At 40.3% G+C, this 17,113-nt stretch overlaps 4 protein-coding genes across 4 annotated transcripts in view; 1 reads left to right on the top strand and 3 right to left on the bottom strand.

The window, feature by feature from the left end:
* Positions 1 to 322, bottom strand: part of LOC134184532 (acyl-coenzyme A synthetase ACSM3, mitochondrial-like) — a 5,246-nt gene extending 4,924 nt beyond the window's left edge. The window contains exons 1-2 of the mRNA XM_062652248.1: positions 88 to 322; positions 1 to 28 (exon numbers count right to left, since the gene is read on the bottom strand). The exon at positions 1 to 28 is cut by the window's left edge and continues 67 nt beyond it. Of these exons, the coding sequence (XP_062508232.1) occupies positions 1 to 28; positions 88 to 285 (226 nt within the window). The 5' untranslated portion in view covers positions 286 to 322. The remainder of the gene's footprint in view (positions 29 to 87) is intronic.
* A 360-nt stretch (positions 323 to 682) lies between these two features.
* On the bottom strand, positions 683 to 4,429 carry LOC134183937 (cytochrome b-c1 complex subunit 2, mitochondrial-like). Its single transcript, XM_062651526.1, has 18 exons — positions 4,321 to 4,429; positions 4,164 to 4,259; positions 3,940 to 4,089; positions 3,061 to 3,125; positions 2,945 to 3,001; positions 2,569 to 2,629; positions 2,439 to 2,502; positions 2,338 to 2,371; positions 2,117 to 2,180; positions 1,829 to 2,055; positions 1,727 to 1,766; positions 1,591 to 1,643; positions 1,484 to 1,529; positions 1,352 to 1,432; positions 1,214 to 1,290; positions 1,083 to 1,155; positions 934 to 1,014; positions 683 to 876 (listed from the first exon to the last, which is right to left on the bottom strand). The coding sequence occupies exons 1-18, from the start codon at positions 4,381 to 4,383 to the stop codon at positions 787 to 789; spliced, it is 1,422 nt and encodes a 473-aa protein (XP_062507510.1). The 5' UTR covers positions 4,384 to 4,429; the 3' UTR covers positions 683 to 786.
* A 182-nt stretch (positions 4,430 to 4,611) lies between these two features.
* On the bottom strand, positions 4,612 to 10,162 carry LOC134183936 (gamma-aminobutyric acid type B receptor subunit 1-like). Its single transcript, XM_062651525.1, has 16 exons — positions 9,901 to 10,162; positions 9,304 to 9,444; positions 9,070 to 9,240; positions 8,859 to 8,966; positions 8,700 to 8,765; positions 8,121 to 8,330; positions 7,597 to 7,857; positions 7,431 to 7,515; positions 7,006 to 7,077; positions 6,764 to 6,914; positions 6,531 to 6,669; positions 6,328 to 6,429; positions 6,122 to 6,262; positions 5,746 to 6,060; positions 4,981 to 5,121; positions 4,612 to 4,746 (listed from the first exon to the last, which is right to left on the bottom strand). The coding sequence occupies exons 1-16, from the start codon at positions 10,132 to 10,134 to the stop codon at positions 4,621 to 4,623; spliced, it is 2,463 nt and encodes an 820-aa protein (XP_062507509.1). The 5' UTR covers positions 10,135 to 10,162; the 3' UTR covers positions 4,612 to 4,620.
* Positions 10,163 to 10,229: 67 nt separating this feature from the next.
* Positions 10,230 to 17,050, top strand: LOC134183935 (uncharacterized). Its single transcript, XM_062651524.1, has 8 exons — positions 10,230 to 10,607; positions 10,677 to 10,896; positions 13,998 to 14,338; positions 14,407 to 14,553; positions 14,619 to 14,941; positions 15,001 to 16,119; positions 16,177 to 16,435; positions 16,508 to 17,050. The coding sequence occupies exons 1-8, from the start codon at positions 10,437 to 10,439 to the stop codon at positions 16,928 to 16,930; spliced, it is 3,003 nt and encodes a 1,000-aa protein (XP_062507508.1). The 5' UTR covers positions 10,230 to 10,436; the 3' UTR covers positions 16,931 to 17,050.
* The last annotated feature ends 63 nt before the right edge of the window (positions 17,051 to 17,113 follow it).

Consider the following 17,113-nt stretch of genomic DNA (forward strand, 5'->3'; position numbering starts at 1 on the left):
ACAGGGCGGGGTTTTGTCTTCCTCTAGCCTGGCAGATCGCCAAAGCTCAACTGCAACGCAATTTTGGCGCCGACGCAGTTACAGTACCTTCTCTATTGCAGCCCATCTCTCTATGACGCTAGAAAAGTTGAAATGTCGAGGAACGTCCAAATGGAATTCTCTCTTTGCTGTCTCGTAGTCAACTGCAGCATCTGGCAGTACGCTCGCAAATCGTATGACGTTGGGTCGCAGACAACTAGAGCGTCGACTTAATATTGCAAGTACGCGAGCACCAAGGAAAACCATATTTCGCTCGTTCTACGGCGCGTTTCTGGTTAGGTTCACGCCCACAGATACGGCACGCGGAATGAGCGTGCAGAGGGCGTGACGAGTCAACAGAAATCGCGGCGGTTCCAGGCGTGCGTGCGTGCGTGCGTGCGTGTGTGTGTGTGTGTGTGTGTGTGTGTGTGTGTGTGTGTGTGTGTGTGTGTGTGTGTGTGTGTGTGTGTGGTGTGTCCCCGTTTGTAAGATAGATGTAGATACACGTTATGCTCAATTGAATCTGCATGCTAAGGTTATAACCTAGCACTACAATACCAACGTAAGTATTGTCTCCAGATGTATCTTGAGACCTCATCGCTGCAGAATTACTATCTTCAGGTCACCACAAGTAACAACTGGAAATGCCAGAGTCAATCTACTATTCGTGATTCTGGCCAATAATATATTTATACGACCACCATTTATATGACACACAGAGCAAGCAAGGACACACCACTACCAAGTCTTTCTACCATCACGTTAGTCTTAGCTCCTGAGTTCATCGAGATAAGGTGTGTTGCACAAGTTCCCCTGAGCAGCATATGTTGGTTTTCCGCCAAAAAATCTTTTAGCAACCTAAGGCACACAAAGGCTTACAATCAGCAGAAGATACCACAACAGCCACTCTCTTGCCTGCACGACATCATCACCAGATATTTTGTCCACACTATCTGCAGCTGCATGAGCATCAGTATACGTCCCATTGACCAGTATCTAACAAAAGAGAATCGTGTCACTAAACACAGATTGCTGCCAGTTTACTGCAGAAACTATGTAAATACCTGAGTGCCGATGTCTTCCAGCAGTTCCACCTGGCTCTCGTGGGTCATCAGAATGCTAGCCTTCAACTGATTCCTACAGACACAACAAACACTGAGAAAACTCCAACTATTTGCATAACCACTCAACTCACTTTGCTCTTGTTAACTCAGCATCAGATATGTTGCCCTTAGCAACTGCACTGAACTCGTTGACAGCAGCCGATAAAACCTGGAAAAACAAAAGCAAGCTAACTTCCTAAACACGATTTTTCGACATACAGCAATGTCACCTTTCTAACGTCATCTGCATGGGATACCACATACAGCCCAAACAGACCAGAATCAGAATGGCATGTATTGAAACAAGTCACCTAGCAGATAACTATCATTACACGAAGAAACATCATTATAATAGCCATCACCATAGCTGGATTTCCACCAACTGCTTCACTTCCTGCTTTATTGACTCTACAGCACACGAACCATATTAGCTCTTTCACGCCAGTTTGTCAGATCTCAGATGGTACACCTTGATATCGTGTTAGGGCTCCACTTGATAAATGGTGTCACTCCCAAAATCCTCTACTCAGTGAGAAAGAACCGTTGTTAAGTTAGATATGTGTGGAATGATCTATTGCAAGATACAGCATTTAGTTGTCACTTGCCTGTAACAGTCCACTGGTAAGAAAATCTTTGCTGCTCAAACTACCAAACACAATCATGCACTATTGACAACAATAACTCATCGATTACTAATCCCACCATACCCAACTCCTTCTGTGGCAAGACATGCATGCACTAGCTCTGATCCAGTCTCCACTCGATGTTCACTTCCACCATGGTATTGACTTGCCAGTTTGTCAATCACTTTTTCGGGTGATTTTGCAGAGCTGAAAGTGTCCTGTACAGTCTTCACAAACTCATCAGAGTTCACTCCAATGCCAATTACTACCATTCTCTTTGGTTGATAATGATCAGACACAAATTGATGCAACTAAAAGACAGACTACTCAACAAGGTTGCAGGCAGTATACAAACACGTGGAAATCACACACATGGTCAGATGTGATCTTTCCCAAGTTGTACGTAGGACAATAAAGAGAGTTACCCAATGTTGTCCTAACAGAAACAAAAGTCAATGATCTCACATGGCACACTTGACTATTTCACAATAAAATGCAAGCAAAACAGAATACACATAGGCATGTAGACAGCAACACAAACCAATCAAACTGCAGCCAAAGCAAACTTATGCACACAGAGAGACATCCATTACCTAAAAGCACCTTTGTGAACACTTTCCATAATTCCTTATGAAATTTAAAGCAAAACTGTCAGTCACCATCATACAGTTCCATAATTCTTAACAATTCTCACCAATTGTAGGAGACTCTGCTGCCAGTTTTAGATCCAACTCTACACGAGCAGTTTGATTAGAGACCTGTACACATTTTAGTTTGCAATTACCACCACGAAACTATATTTATAAAATAGAAATCTTCGTAACCTCCCATGGAAAAAAGGATGAATTAAGAGCAACACTAGAGATTCCTTCCATCATGACACCACTGAAACAAATACAATAGCGCATTAGACACGAACTGCCTTAGACAAACAGTGACAGCACCAGTCAACCATGTTTGCCTGTGTGTGTGTGCGCACGCACACACACACACACACACACACACACACACACACACACACACACACACACACACACACACACAAACACACACACACACACACACAAACACACACACACACACACACACACACACACACACACACACACACACACACACAAAGCATGCTTGCAAACAAGCAGGCAGATATACATACGATCCATAACACAACACAACCTATTCAAAGTCCAAATGGCTTACATATCATTTCTCATGCAATCTCCCATGTATATGAAATGGTCTCTAGTTGAAGTCGCGCTAGAAAGATCAAGCTGCAATGTAAAACTGCAAGGTAAAATGCAACTGCCATATCTCACCTTAGATGGCCTCCCAATTGCTCTGTCTCTCTTGAAATACGGAAAGCAGTGTAATCAGATGTTGACTGGAAACACACAAACAGGTTCCAACAGTTAACGACACAAGCAACTTACAAGGTACTGTACAAACAAGACAAATCCAACCTACCAACAAACTGACAAATAGACATCTATCTTTGCTGGCAGTAAACAATACTAAACAAAAAACACTGACCAAAAACAAACTTATAAAACCAAAGCCAGTCTAGTCTATAATCCGGGTTCTTAAAAATATGGCTACCTTCATTTGCCCGTGTGTGTGTGTGTGTGTGTGTGTGTGTGTGTGTGTGTGTGTGTGTGTGTGTGTGTGTGTGTGTGAAATAGCTGCCATGTTTGCTACACCTGTTCTGTACAATGGCAGCAACATGTTCGAAAGTGAAGACGTCTAACGGGAATGTCAAAATAGCTGTGACTTTAGACATCCGGGAGTTCGTGTTGTCTCCACCCAATAACCGAACTGTATAATGCCCGAAGGGTATACATGAGAATTAGTGTTAGTTAACTTAATTAAAATTATAATTTGTTCGGGCGAAGAACAGGCTAATCAGCATTGTCTTGATATATATATATATATATATATATATATATATATATATAATCAAAACAACTTAATGTTCATAGTCAAAGATCAAGAGCCCATACCCAAACAACAATGCAACAGCAAAAAACAACACAAAGCAACTTTAGAGAACGAATCAAAACAATCGAGAAAACAGAATTTGAGATAGACCGGCAAACTCTCAAAAAATTTCATACTATTGCTAACGCGTACAGACAACCAAAACGAACACTCAACCACAACCTCCGACAAAACGACACAACACACACAGGTCATCCTACCAGAAACGCTGAATTTCTTAGAAAATGCGTAACGCCTCTATTCTTCTCTGTTTCAAAGCGGCTACCAGCTTCCACAATAAGCCCCAAACGTGAAACAGGAGAGTACGTCTCTATGGACGCCACAGTGATTCCAGATGCCAAGTGAGTGACCTAAAGAAACATCAGATTTCTGTGATTCAAAACAACCGACGATTAAAAGCATCCATTTCTCAACATTCACTTACTTTTGTTGGTTCCGGCGGTATCCTGCTGTGCGATCCAGCATCAGGAATAGAAGGATGAGGATCACTGAGTGGTACGGTTGCTGCTGACGCAAATCGCTAGGCACACATAAACAAGTTGCCGTCAACCCCTAATTGGAAACCCACTGGTAGGACTTACTCTAACAGCGCGACGTCCTTGGAAATATCTTATACAACGTCCTATCGGTCTTAGAGTAGACATCTCGCGCTGGGTTTTGCTTTTTACGGCTGCCTTGAGATATTAACTAGACTCGCGTAACCAGACCATTTGCGCATCCATACTGCTGTACAGTATGCGTACACTGGACAGCACAGGGCAGTACAGTACAAGCATGCAATACAACACTGCACAGAAAATTAGTAAACTAACTAAAAATTACGAAACAACAAAGTCCATAGTCTTATGAAAAAACAGCAATAGCAAAAGAACCATAATTAACTACCACATTTCAACATCTTTGTGAATTCTACTGGCTGTACTTGTAACCACCTCTGAAGGCACCAAATTACCTACTGGCTGTAATGCCTCACTGACAGCAGCTGCTAACTGTTCTGTAAGACCACCCTATAGTGAATAAACAGAACACTGTTAATTAATAATTAGTTTAACTTAAGGAAGCATTCAATTGGGCTCTTCCAGCCTCTTCCAGAAGAGGCTCCGTGTGCACACCCCTCTTCCCAGCTCTGCACTGAAAGAAGTTGGAAAGAAGGGTGCTCTTCCAGACTCTTCCGGAAGAGGCTGGAAGAGCCCAATCGAACGATGCCTAAGTCTGCTGAAAGCATGCCGGTTGTCAAAGACCTGTTGTTGAATACGTTTCAACAACTCCTTTTGATTCTTGTTGACCTTGTAGAGATCATGCAGCTCTTTGATTCTTGCACCATTTGCATCTGTTTCATCAACGTTATCTTTGTTATGACTTGACATCAAAACACCCAAAAACTAAACAGCAGAACCAAATTTGACTGTGAGTTAACCCACAAAAACTGACAAACTAAGTGACAGGAAACAGATATGCATGAATACTGACAGACTGACTCACAAGACTTGCAAATTGGCAGACAGATGAAGAAACTACATAAAAGAGCTAGTGAGGCTAAGATGACATATACATCCAATTTGTAACTTTGGTAGATATGCAATCCTTGACAAAGTTAGATATCTCCTAAATCACTGCATGCATGTATTCAGCTCGGTCTTTTCCTTGATGTGCACAAGTACGAAGAATGCCTTGGATAACATTACAAGGCAAAGCTAGAAAAACCTATCATAAATGGGTTGATTAAGTCATGACTACCTATTCAAAAAGAGATATGGTACAACATGCAGTTATTCAATGTACAGTAGATACATATATAATAACACTCACTCAAGGTCTACCAACTCAACTCGATTAGGCTATGAAAAGAAAAGAAATAAGCCCTTACTATGAAATATACCAGTACGGACAAACAACACAAATTGAGTCAGACAAACAGACAGGGAGACAAATAAACAAACAGACAAAATCGACAATATAGCAGGACTACTGAGGAAGGAATACCTAACATTAGCATGGTAACTTACTTTCAATGCAAACATTGATCCAAGAATCAAGTATGACATCACAATTAAGACCAATGAAACCAGAGCATACTCCAATCCAGGGTCATCAATAAACACCAAACCAAATGCAGCAAAAGAAAACGCCATACCACAACTCGATACGATCAAGTCTTTATACGGTGAGTGTCTTTTATCCTTCGTGCTCACAGTCTTGATGTGTACACATACAAGAATAATGGTAGCAAGAAGCATGATAAGTTTGTAGCCAGCAAAACCATTAGCCCAACTATCTCCTACTGAACACTTGTAACGAATATACCTAATTTTGTCATCATCCTGCACAATACATCGCAAACGCTTAAATCAATCTTACAAATGATTTATGTACATCACTTACATGAGGATTTAGTACTTGAATAGACTTTGTAAAAGAATCTAAATTGCGCCACATAATCAACAAAATAATGTCCAATAGCAGCAAAATTCCTATTAGAAGATACTCCAAATTCCGTAGAAATACCTGTTGGTTAATGCCTCCCTACAATAAGTCAATTAAAGAGCACTTACAAGATCTAATTAGCTACGTAAGCTTGTCATCCTCACTATGCATTTAAAGCCTTGCAGTTTGCAAAGTTCAGCAATCGTCTTAACCAGTATTGTTCCAAAAGCAAAGGTGAAACCCAATGCCAGGGCAACTATGCGAGCCTGCATGTACAACATACAGTATTGTAGTAAACAACTTCTACAGTACATGTTAAATCACTGCCTGCATCATGCATCTTCATAACCCAATTATAATTGCTTACAAAGCAAAGATGAAGTGAAGAAGGGTCACTGAATGCAAAAAACTGGCCATCAAATCCATAAAAGATGATTGCTAGAAACACTCCAGCAGTTCCAAGAATTAACCACCTGTTGATTCGAGGTACAGCCTTCTTCATTATTCTATAATTAGAAACCAGTTAAAATTAGACTAATAATAATAATAATAATAATAATAAATACAGTCGTTTTAGATACAATGTCTAACAAGTGTTACCTGTGATTTCTTTGCTGCTGTGTAAACACAAATAAAACCAAGTCAATTACCAGCCCAAGAGCTGCTAGCACGACCATTGCAACAAAAAAGCCAACATTGGAATACTTCTCCACATCTGGAGTTGAGTCATGAGGAGGTTTATTATTAGTTGCTATAAATCAAAACTGAATTAATTGCTGCTACATAAAATCCAGTCATAATAATTATTATAAATTACGTAAGAAGATACAAATGTTACATACTTGTCCATGGAATCGAAGAAAAATGTTTAGTGTCATTGCCAGTGACAAGAGCAATAAAATGAGTTTGATCTCCTACAAAAGCAGTAAAAATATCCCTTCTGACTAGATCCTGCTAAAAAAGACACACACACACACACACACACACACACACACACACACACACACACACACACACACACACACACACACACACACACACACACACACACAACACAACACAACACACACAACACAACACAACACACACAACACAACAGAGATAAATAGTAGTTCAATCAAATGATAGTCATTGTATATAACAATTTTCTGGTAGTATGCAATTATCTAAAGACTACAGAAAATCACATACATTAAGCAAACGGCAGAAACTTAAACTTAACGCATGAACGTAGACAGTATACTTCTGCAATTACAATATTACGTACTTGTATTGTAGTAAATCTTAACATGTGCTGCTGCTCGTCTTTGCTGCTCTTCAAGACTAAACAAAGTGGCAACTCGCACAGGACCCTACACAAAGATACACATAGTCCTTATTGTAAAGTTAGCAAATGATATTGGCAGCAAACCCATAAATACGTTTGCACTTACTGTTAAGCCTTCAAACACAAATGTTTCATCTTTAGTCACATTTCGTATTATTTTGATCAAAATGTCATCATTGTATGTAAAGTTGTTAAGCCTGCTAATCTCTCCTGAAATGGCAAGGTGCTCTGCTACTCTGTGCAATGATAAACCAAGAGCTAGCACACAATCATAGCCATATGCACTGTACTGACGAAACACATCAGAAACGTTTTGGAAACTAGTGGATTTTTTTCTTGATAAAGTATTTGCAATTTCCTGCACCGTCTACAAAAGAGATGTAATTATACCCCAAACTCATTTAATTTCTCCGAATACTTTCTGTAGAGAGCGGGCTCACAAAAATTAGCACATTAACTATTTCAATGCTATGTTCTGCATTGCTTGGCAATACACTTACTGCACTATGTTTCTATTTATCATTTACCTGTACCAAACAAACATCGTCTAGCAGATGTCAAAATTTAAATGATCCACCTTAATTGAGTGAGCCAGCCCTCCTGCATTAGCTGATTAATTGAACTACGCACCTTTCCTGTTGCCAATCTAATATCTGTATCAGCTCTCACTTGAGCAACGTCATAGGTAAAGTGTCCATTTACTGTTGTCAGTAACTGTTCACGACTGCAGCTTCCAGGCTGTTCCTTGTCACCAATTGTTGCCAAATACCAATATGGAGACTGATACCATCCAACAAAATGCCACACATAGTCGGGTGCAGATATGCCGTTCTTCCAAAACTGCAAAATATCAGAAAAACAATATTTTCACTGATACAGACACTCTCAACCATAAATATAGTGTTTTTTCTAAAAAACAACTATCCATTATATCAACTAAAATGTCAAAACACTAAAATAATCAGCACCTTAGCTTAGCTAATGAATTAATTAAATCTATGGTTTGCACACCTTTCTATTTAAATATTTTATGTTCTACAACACTTGGCATCCTTAAAAGTGGTAAATAAGTCACAATATATTCTATACTATAATTGTAACTAACATACCAGTAACATTTTATAAAGATATTTCCATAATCTATTTTAGAATGCATGGTATAAAAGTTACAGTAACGAGATCAAATTTACTCTCTACATTGACCTTCACCTCACATATAACTTGTCTGCCAACTTCCTCATAAAACAGTCCAAAGAGAATGCGAATTCCAGTTTCCTGTGGCAAAGATATTCATCATACAATAAACGATAACGATACATGTGCAGTACAAAATTATGTAAAGAATTAGTAACAGATATATAACCCTACCTTGACTTGTTGTACGACATGGGAATAATCGTGACTTTCTGGTAAAAGTAACAGTTTTGGTGTTTCAAAACCTGAAGCCACCATACTCTGTCGAAGATTTTCAGCATTCTAGACAGTAAAATAGTTTAGCTCTTCCATAAACAACAATTTATGTGAGACTACAACATGCACATGCACAATGAGCCACCAGTTGCAGACAAATCAAACATACCAGATCGAATATTTCAGATGATTGAATCAAAATTATTGCCTTTCTCCACCTGTTTTGTTTCATCACAGCCACACGAGCTGGATTCAAGCCATTCTCTGAAGGTAATACAGGATAAAAGCTTGGATAAATGTCAGTGTTAGACAAAGCTGGAGATGTCGAAAGAAAATTAAACTAAAAGTTAATAATAAAAGACAAATGCTAACAGTTCAAATATTATATATACACAACACATACCAAAACCAGATTCCACAATGGAGTTGCTCGTGCAATAGGTTGGGTTGCAGTTGAGCATCCCTCACCAATTAAAGCCACCATGGTCTCTTTCCCTGCCTGTAGCAAGTTTGACAGTTCATAGATAGCCAGCCCAACATCACACTGCAAAAGAAAGTGAAGCAACATAATAAATTACATTGCTGCCTAATTAAAAAACTTATTTAAATCTAAAATTTTCAAATTTGTGAAATATAATTTATAGTGAACAATCTAATTAATTAAATGTATTGCATCACTCAAATGCAAAATATATTGCATGTTCATTTTCCTGGGGAGGGGGATGGGGAAAGTGCAGTCTCAGCATGGGAGAAGAGAAATTGAAACCATACCTGATGTAGGTAGAGTATGTAGACTGTGAAGTGGCGTGACCACCAACACTCTGACTAACACTACAACGTATGAGTAGTTGCACTTTCAGGAATCCACTGATCCGAACCACTGCATGCTTAGAGGGCGTAAAATCGCTACAGTATATATGCAAACAACCTGCCTAGCTAGCTATTGAAACTCAAAGCAAGAAAAACACGAGCAGCTAGAGGTACTTTGCGTTCTCCTCACCATAGAATCTTGCAACTCTAGAGCGAGAGTGTGATTTGGAAGAATGTCTGGCGATTCGTTGACGTGATCTACGGCTATCTCACATATAAACTCTAGGTCCTTGTTGAAAAATCGTGGGTTCTCTGCAACCGGTAGCAACGCACCGATGTGTAGGCTACTTGTGCTAGCAGCAAGAGAACACAAAAAGCTAGAGCATGTTGTAACTAGAGCAACATTGAGCACAACAGTCCACATCTTGTTTCACTAGGTAAAGCACAAATGATAATTTGAAATTAATTAGACTAATTACTGACAGCCTAATATATTTAGTGCGAGACGTCCCTCATTCGTTGGTTGGGTTTTAGGTACGTCGTTACGTAATTACGTCAGCATCAACCAGAAAGCTGATACGACTTGTTATCTGAACGCTAGCTGGTATCATCTAGCACCTTTGTGCCTTCTCCGTACACGCGTACAAGTGTTGGACTCCAGCACGTATTGTGCCAGGCGTACACGAGGCTCGTGCAGCAACGGTTTCGGTGTTGGAAGTGTGAGGAATGGAGCCTCCTAGTGTGGACGAAATTATGGAGATGAACATGAAGCGATTATTGGAGTGGTGCGAGAAGCTGAAGGTACCCAACCTCAACAGCATAGAGACAGCGAATGAACTTCGTCAGGAATTGTTCAAGTGTGTGAAGGCTCGCAACAAACTTAAACCAGCGCCTCCAGTAAGCAAATATATGATTTGCATTGTTGAGTAGTTTCGATAAAAATGAAGCACTCTGTGTCGTTTGCAGCCGTTCTCTGTGGCTTCTAGTGTGTTTCAAGACTTCGGTAGGAAGCAACGAGAATTCGCGTGCGCTGTAGACAAAGTAGAGAAGTTGATTACAGACGAAGCGGTGCTGCTGTGGCTGAAAAAGCTACATCTTCCCGAACAAAGCGTGTGGATGACAGCTGACGATCTGAAACAAGTCAGAGAGTCGTGTACTCGTGGTCGGCCTATTCTCTTGATCGCAGGTGAGACTACTAGCCGCTAGATACCGACGCAACAGCTACGTAGCCACACCCCTTTTCCTGGTTCTAGTATTTATTGGTTTTAGGAGCCATGGTAAGTGCGCATGATGCATTGCATGCAGTTACACAGAGGAAAATGCATAGCTTGTTCCAATTTCGAAAGGCGCCAGAGTCTTGTCTGGCGCCATGGAACTGTAGAATTTTAATATTTTGACTTAATTAATTAGCACATCCTCTTTTGGCAAGACGTGATTGTCTTCGTACTATAGGTAGTGTTGGTGTATCTGGTGGCACGAATCCAAACCTACCTACTACCTGGCGTTTCCTGTAGCAATGTCCATATTGGACCAGTCAGGGGGACTATAACGCCCTGACACTGGACATTGTCCGGTCAAAACAAGTCCATGTCCGGCCATATATTGCGTTGTCCAGACATTGGCTACTGGAACGGTCACACCCAAATGGCATGATTCGGACACTCATAAGTCAGACTATGTGCACTAGCAGAGAGTATGTTTTCTTGGAGTACATCTACTACCCTGGTAAGCCTGAACTGGGAAGCAAGTTAGCCTTGCAAGCCAGGCTCTTTCGCGCAGTCGCTAACCGCACGTGAATCACACGAGGAGGAGGAGCTTTTACCAGAATTGCTCCAGCGCGAGAAGAGCCTGGTCGCTTTCGAAAACGTCATAGTGACGTGGGACCCCCGATCCGATTTCATAGCTTGATAAAGCTAATTTTATTAGGTAAGCATGTAGGTATGAAAGTTGAGAACACGCAACATCGCTTCACGCACTTGCTTGTTTTGCACGAAGTACGTAGTTGACATCATCGTTTGCTTGTAGTACGTATGTAGACAGCTCAGCCATGTAATATTCTGCAGTGTCACGACTCCTTTTCAGCATTCAGTTTCGCCAACAGCACACCGCCGAATCTAGATCTGCAGCGCGGTAGTGTGAGAAATGAACTCATTGTACGCGGTTAGTGTATATATGTGTGTGTGTGTGTGTATATATATATATATATATATATATATATATATATACAGTTATCTGTTCGTTTATGGCAGTACAATTCAAGACTGATTAGTGACTATCTGCCTAATTATTATGACTTATATATATATATATATATATATATATATATATATATATATATATATGCTTTTGTGTGAAGTGGTGAGACGGGTTACTGAGACACCAGTTGCCGGTAAAATACAAATTTTCACCTAGAATGCGTGTAGCACAGCACCAAATATGAGGACATGAATTGGTAGAAACATCGTCCCCAAGACGGTAATCAAACATCCTGATTTGTGAATGTTTTCTTTCTTGTCATTGTCAAATAGCAGTGACTGCTGTTTCTTTGAAAATTCCAGTCCTTCTGGAAAGATCCTAAACGGTTTATTTCAAAGAGCCTTTTGGCAGACTATTCTGTCAGCACACTAAGTAACTGCAGAAAAAGTGAATACCGATTTAGTATGCCTTGATAATAAAATGAAGGAGTGACTAGGTTGGTGTGACACCAAAACTTCTTTGTCATATAATTGCCTTTCTTGACACCCAAACATGGCAAAGAAAACCTAATGTTCAAACTTCTGAGCAAGATAGTGAAGACAAAAACCTTGATGATAATGCAGAGGTTAGAGAAGCTGTAAAAACTCTTGCTGTTCATTTTGCCAAACCAGTAGAAAGCAAAGGGGTTAATATTCTTGCTCTTCATGTTGAGGAGGTAGTCCATTATGCTAGAAAATATCTGCACATCAGCAAGGTGTGCTATGAGTCTGTGTAGTACATAGTCCACACCTGTCCAGACATAGTATTAGTCTCCCCTTAACTACCACACATGTTGAAAGGATGTTTTCATTGCTGAAACTGATCAAGAAAGACCGGCACACCAGCATGAGCAACACCACCTTGTCTGACCTAATGGAAGTATACCATGAAGGACCATCACTTCAAGACTTTCACGCTGACGCCGCTATTCGGCTGTGGTGGGAACGATGCAAGACCAACTGCTGTCCTAATCAAGGTTTCAGAGAGCAATACTGAGCAAGGAAAACTGGAGAGTTGACCCAAGATGATAGCACTAGCAGCTTTAGTTTAGATGACTGGGACATGTGGCATAATCCTCTAGGACCGCGTCTACAAATAGTTTTCCAGAAGGTCTGACTGAATATAATTTTGCACATTGTTGTGCTAGGTTTCCCTGTTAATGTTCTGCTATTGTCTCACATAATTATAGTGCACTTCCAAGTTTGTCTTTTGAGGTTCCATAATTTTTTCACTTATTGTAACGCAATAAAAGATTGCTTCGCAGGTATGTTGTCTCAAATTTGTTCTGGTTATTGTCATGCTTTGTATATATGTCAAATAATAGAAATAAAGTGTTGTTTGCGGGTCAAAATTTGTTAGAATGGGCGTGGTCTACATGGGCGTGGCTTGGGCAAACATGTTTGTTCGGACAAAACAATTTCCTTATATCCAGCTCTGTTGGTGATCACATGATGTAGTAATGTGGAGAGTGGTGTAATGTCATTGCCCATATTTTTATCTTAATTAGTTCAATTTATGTATATGGTTCTCACGTGACTGAAAATAGCATCCTCCTAATAAAATCATCAGGTCTTCTTTTCCATAATGTGTACACTTGCTGTACTGTCCTCTACTCTACTCCCCTCCCCGATAGTGGAACAAAAAGCACCTGCTAAAACAGGTGAAGCACGCGCGAGGAGAGGGATGGGAGGAGTCTAGGGTAAACTCACAATTTTTATTGCTTGACTCGTTTCCTTTCTGTGTTCTGGACATGCTTCTGCTCAACCTGTTATGTCACAATTATATGCCCCAAATACTGGAAGAGACAAAAGGTGGGCCCAAATCTGCCAAAAGATCCCTTGTTTTCACTACTGAAACATTGGATTAAAATCTAAAAAGCCATGCACATATTTCACGACCAGAGAAAAATTGTAATGGGCCTTATATAGTTGATCACAAGATCATAGGAAGATATTCATAATTTAGATAAACATGCGTAACATGAGTAAATTGTGTGTATGCATCATTATATGGCAAACAATGACTGAGATTGGTAACTTTGAACTTGTGCAGGAAGTACATCATCAGGCAAGAGCACACTGTTAAATGCATTGTTGGGTGAGGAGTTGCTACCAACATCTCATAATGCTGCAACTTCTGTGCTTTGTGAAATCAAGTATTCAGGCAGCTCTGACAAGCGGTATGCTGTCATTCATTTTGACAACGGAAAGGAAGAGCGGATGGATTTAACAAATAGTGAAGAAGTGATGAGGCTAGCAGGTTTTGTCAATCAGTCAAGGGAGGAAAAATTTGGATCTATTGTTGGCTTGTCTTTCAATAAATTTGAAAAATTGGTCCAAAGACAAAGAAAATGTGTTCGAGTTGAATTATACTGGCCACTGGAATTTCTCAAGGTTTAAGTGATATATGGTACACGTGTACCAATAATGTGTAGGTTTGTGTAATGCCTAAGAATTTTTAGGACTTCATCCTAGTTGATAGTCCTGGTGTTACTGAATCAGAAGGTGATTCAGTTTCTCGTCAGATTACTGAACGATTTCAAGAAGACATTGCTTGTGGATGCATCTATGTTTTGGATGGAATGAGATCAGCTGAAGAAGCAGCGCAGGTAACTAACTACCTATTAACTGTACTGGATGTTTGTAGCTATTGTAATGTGACTGACTACTTTAGGCTGGTGGACTTTTGTCAGCGGTTGCCAAAGGCACGCATAAAGATCCATGTCCCGACTCTGCTTTGTTTGTTGTCAACAAATGGGACATTGTGTCCCAACAACAGTCTGAAGAGCAACGTCAGGAAATCTTGCATAAGATTGCTAGCAACATCTCTTTTCGTTGGAAAGGATTTAGACCGCATCAGATCGTTACAATGAACTCAAAGTTAGCTGCTCAGGCACAACAGTTGGGTTCATCGACAAAGGATGTGCATCGACTGTGTCAAGGAATCGCTAGAATCCTTCCTCGAGGAATGGACAACATGTTAAAGAAAGCTATAGAGTTAGCATAATTTATGACGAGTATTGAATTTTGTCATGATTTGATCTGTGTTTGGTCAGGCGTCCTCATGAGCTAATGGATCAAATTGAGCAGTCTGTTGAAAACACACTTCGTGAGCTGCAATTGCCACTGGAAGAAAGAAAGCAGAAACGAATGGAAGACATGGATCAACTGAAAATGTTTAAGGAGTCTCTAAAGAGTGGGAATATTGCTAAAGCAAAGCAGAAGATTGGTCAACAGATCGACAAGATGGTTCATGAGCTGTCTGATTACCTGATGTCTGCCAAGGGATTTCAAGATGCAATGAAGTGGAAGAAGAAGGACTTGGATGAAGCAGAACAAGAAGCATTCTCTGACAGGAATGTTGAAGATTTGGTTACTACTAGATTTATCAAGGCTGTCTGTAGATCTGAACCATTTCAGGGATTTTTGAAATGGGCAGATGAAGAAGCTAAGAATGATGCAATTGTGATTTCTCGAGAATTCAATTTACTTAAAGCGGACATTGCCATCTCAGATCCATCATCACCTGAATCCACTGATAAGTTTGAAGAAACTGAAGAAATTTCATGGGATGCAAAAAAGATGGCAGCTGCTGTGGCTGTTGCTATTCCTGTTCTGTTAGTTGGTGTCCCACTAGCTTTAGCTGTTGCAGTAGTTGGTGGCCCAGTCTATGGCATTACAGAACTGGTGAGGGCTGCACGCAATAAGAGCTTCAAGAACTCTGTTGAAAATGCATACAAGGGTATGATTCAAAAAGTGTGTTCAAGAGAAGGAGTCCTATTGCGTCAAACTGTCCTAAATCTGCTACAAACCCATTGTTTGCCTGTTGAAGTAATATTCAAAGACATTCCAGCTCGAATACATGATCTAGAGCAAGAACTAACAGCTAGAGCTAAGCAAGATGCCAAAGATGTCCCTTCATATCAAGAAGTTTTAGAGCAATGTCAGGAGGTGAAAGGGGTAATGTCACGTTTTATTCTCAACTTGAATATGCATAACTACAGTGGTAGTGATATTGATTGGCCAAGTCCAAAGAAGCCAATAGCCAAGGGGAGTTTTGGAGACGTTTACAAGGTAACCGTTCAGGGAGTAGGTGTGGCAGCTCTCAAACTTATGCAGGACTCTATCACCAAGGAGAATGCTGATGAATTTTTGAAGGAATTCAACAATTCCAAGTAGGAACTATAATTCAATAAACTATTTGGAAATATATCAATTAATATTGTTTGTAGGCACTTTATACATCCGAATTTGGTAAAATTTTACGGCTCGGTGGTTGTCTCACACAAGCCGTTGTACCTTGGTCTTCTGTTTGAGTGGTGTGATGGGGGCACTCTTGAAGATGTGATTTTTAGCTCCAAACGAATTCCACCAACAAAGCAAAAAGGCTTCATTCATGTACAGCAGTTGGGATTGGAAATTCTTGATGGACTGAAGTTCCTTCACAGTAAAGGCATCATGCATCGAGATCTGAAACCAGAAAATATTATGGTGAGATAGACTGCTTGGCTAACTGGCACTATTGACAAAAGTCATAGTTGACTGCATTGTCTGTTATTTCAGCTTACAAACAACAAGAACGTTAGACTTGGTGATATGGGCTTGGTTAAGCCAATCTTCTTGGTGACAGGGACACTGTGTGGCACTATGGCGTACATGGCTCCCGAAGTAATTCGGCAGCAACCGTATAATACATCTGCTGATATGTACAGTATTGGTGTCATTCTGTGGGAGATGTGGACTGGAAAGCGTGTGTATCATGATATGGACTGTCCAAAGGCACTAGAAATGCTGCACGTCAATGTCATGAAAGGAAGAGCTAAACCTGGCAAATTTTTAGATGCTGACAGACTTTCAGATGAGATACCAGCATCGGTTATTGGTGCATGGGAGAGCCTCGTTGAGCAATGTTGGTCAATTGTACCTAGAATGAGACCTACAGCAGAAGCAGCTTACAAGACAGTGAAGGAAATGAAAATTTTGTAAGACTAACTGGCCAGTGAACTCTGTAAATACTGTCGTGCTTCCATTTCAGTAATGATATCTGTAGTCCTGATGTGGTAAATATGTACTTTTGTAGTATGAGTCCATGTAGTCACATGATCAGCTCTGCCTACTTTACCCGGATGTTGTGTTGTGAGTGTGACTGTCTGCGTCATCGAAGTGCGC

Source organism: Corticium candelabrum, chromosome 9 (genome assembly GCF_963422355.1).
Source record: "Corticium candelabrum chromosome 9, ooCorCand1.1, whole genome shotgun sequence".
Lineage (NCBI taxonomy): Eukaryota > Metazoa > Porifera > Homoscleromorpha > Homosclerophorida > Plakinidae > Corticium > Corticium candelabrum.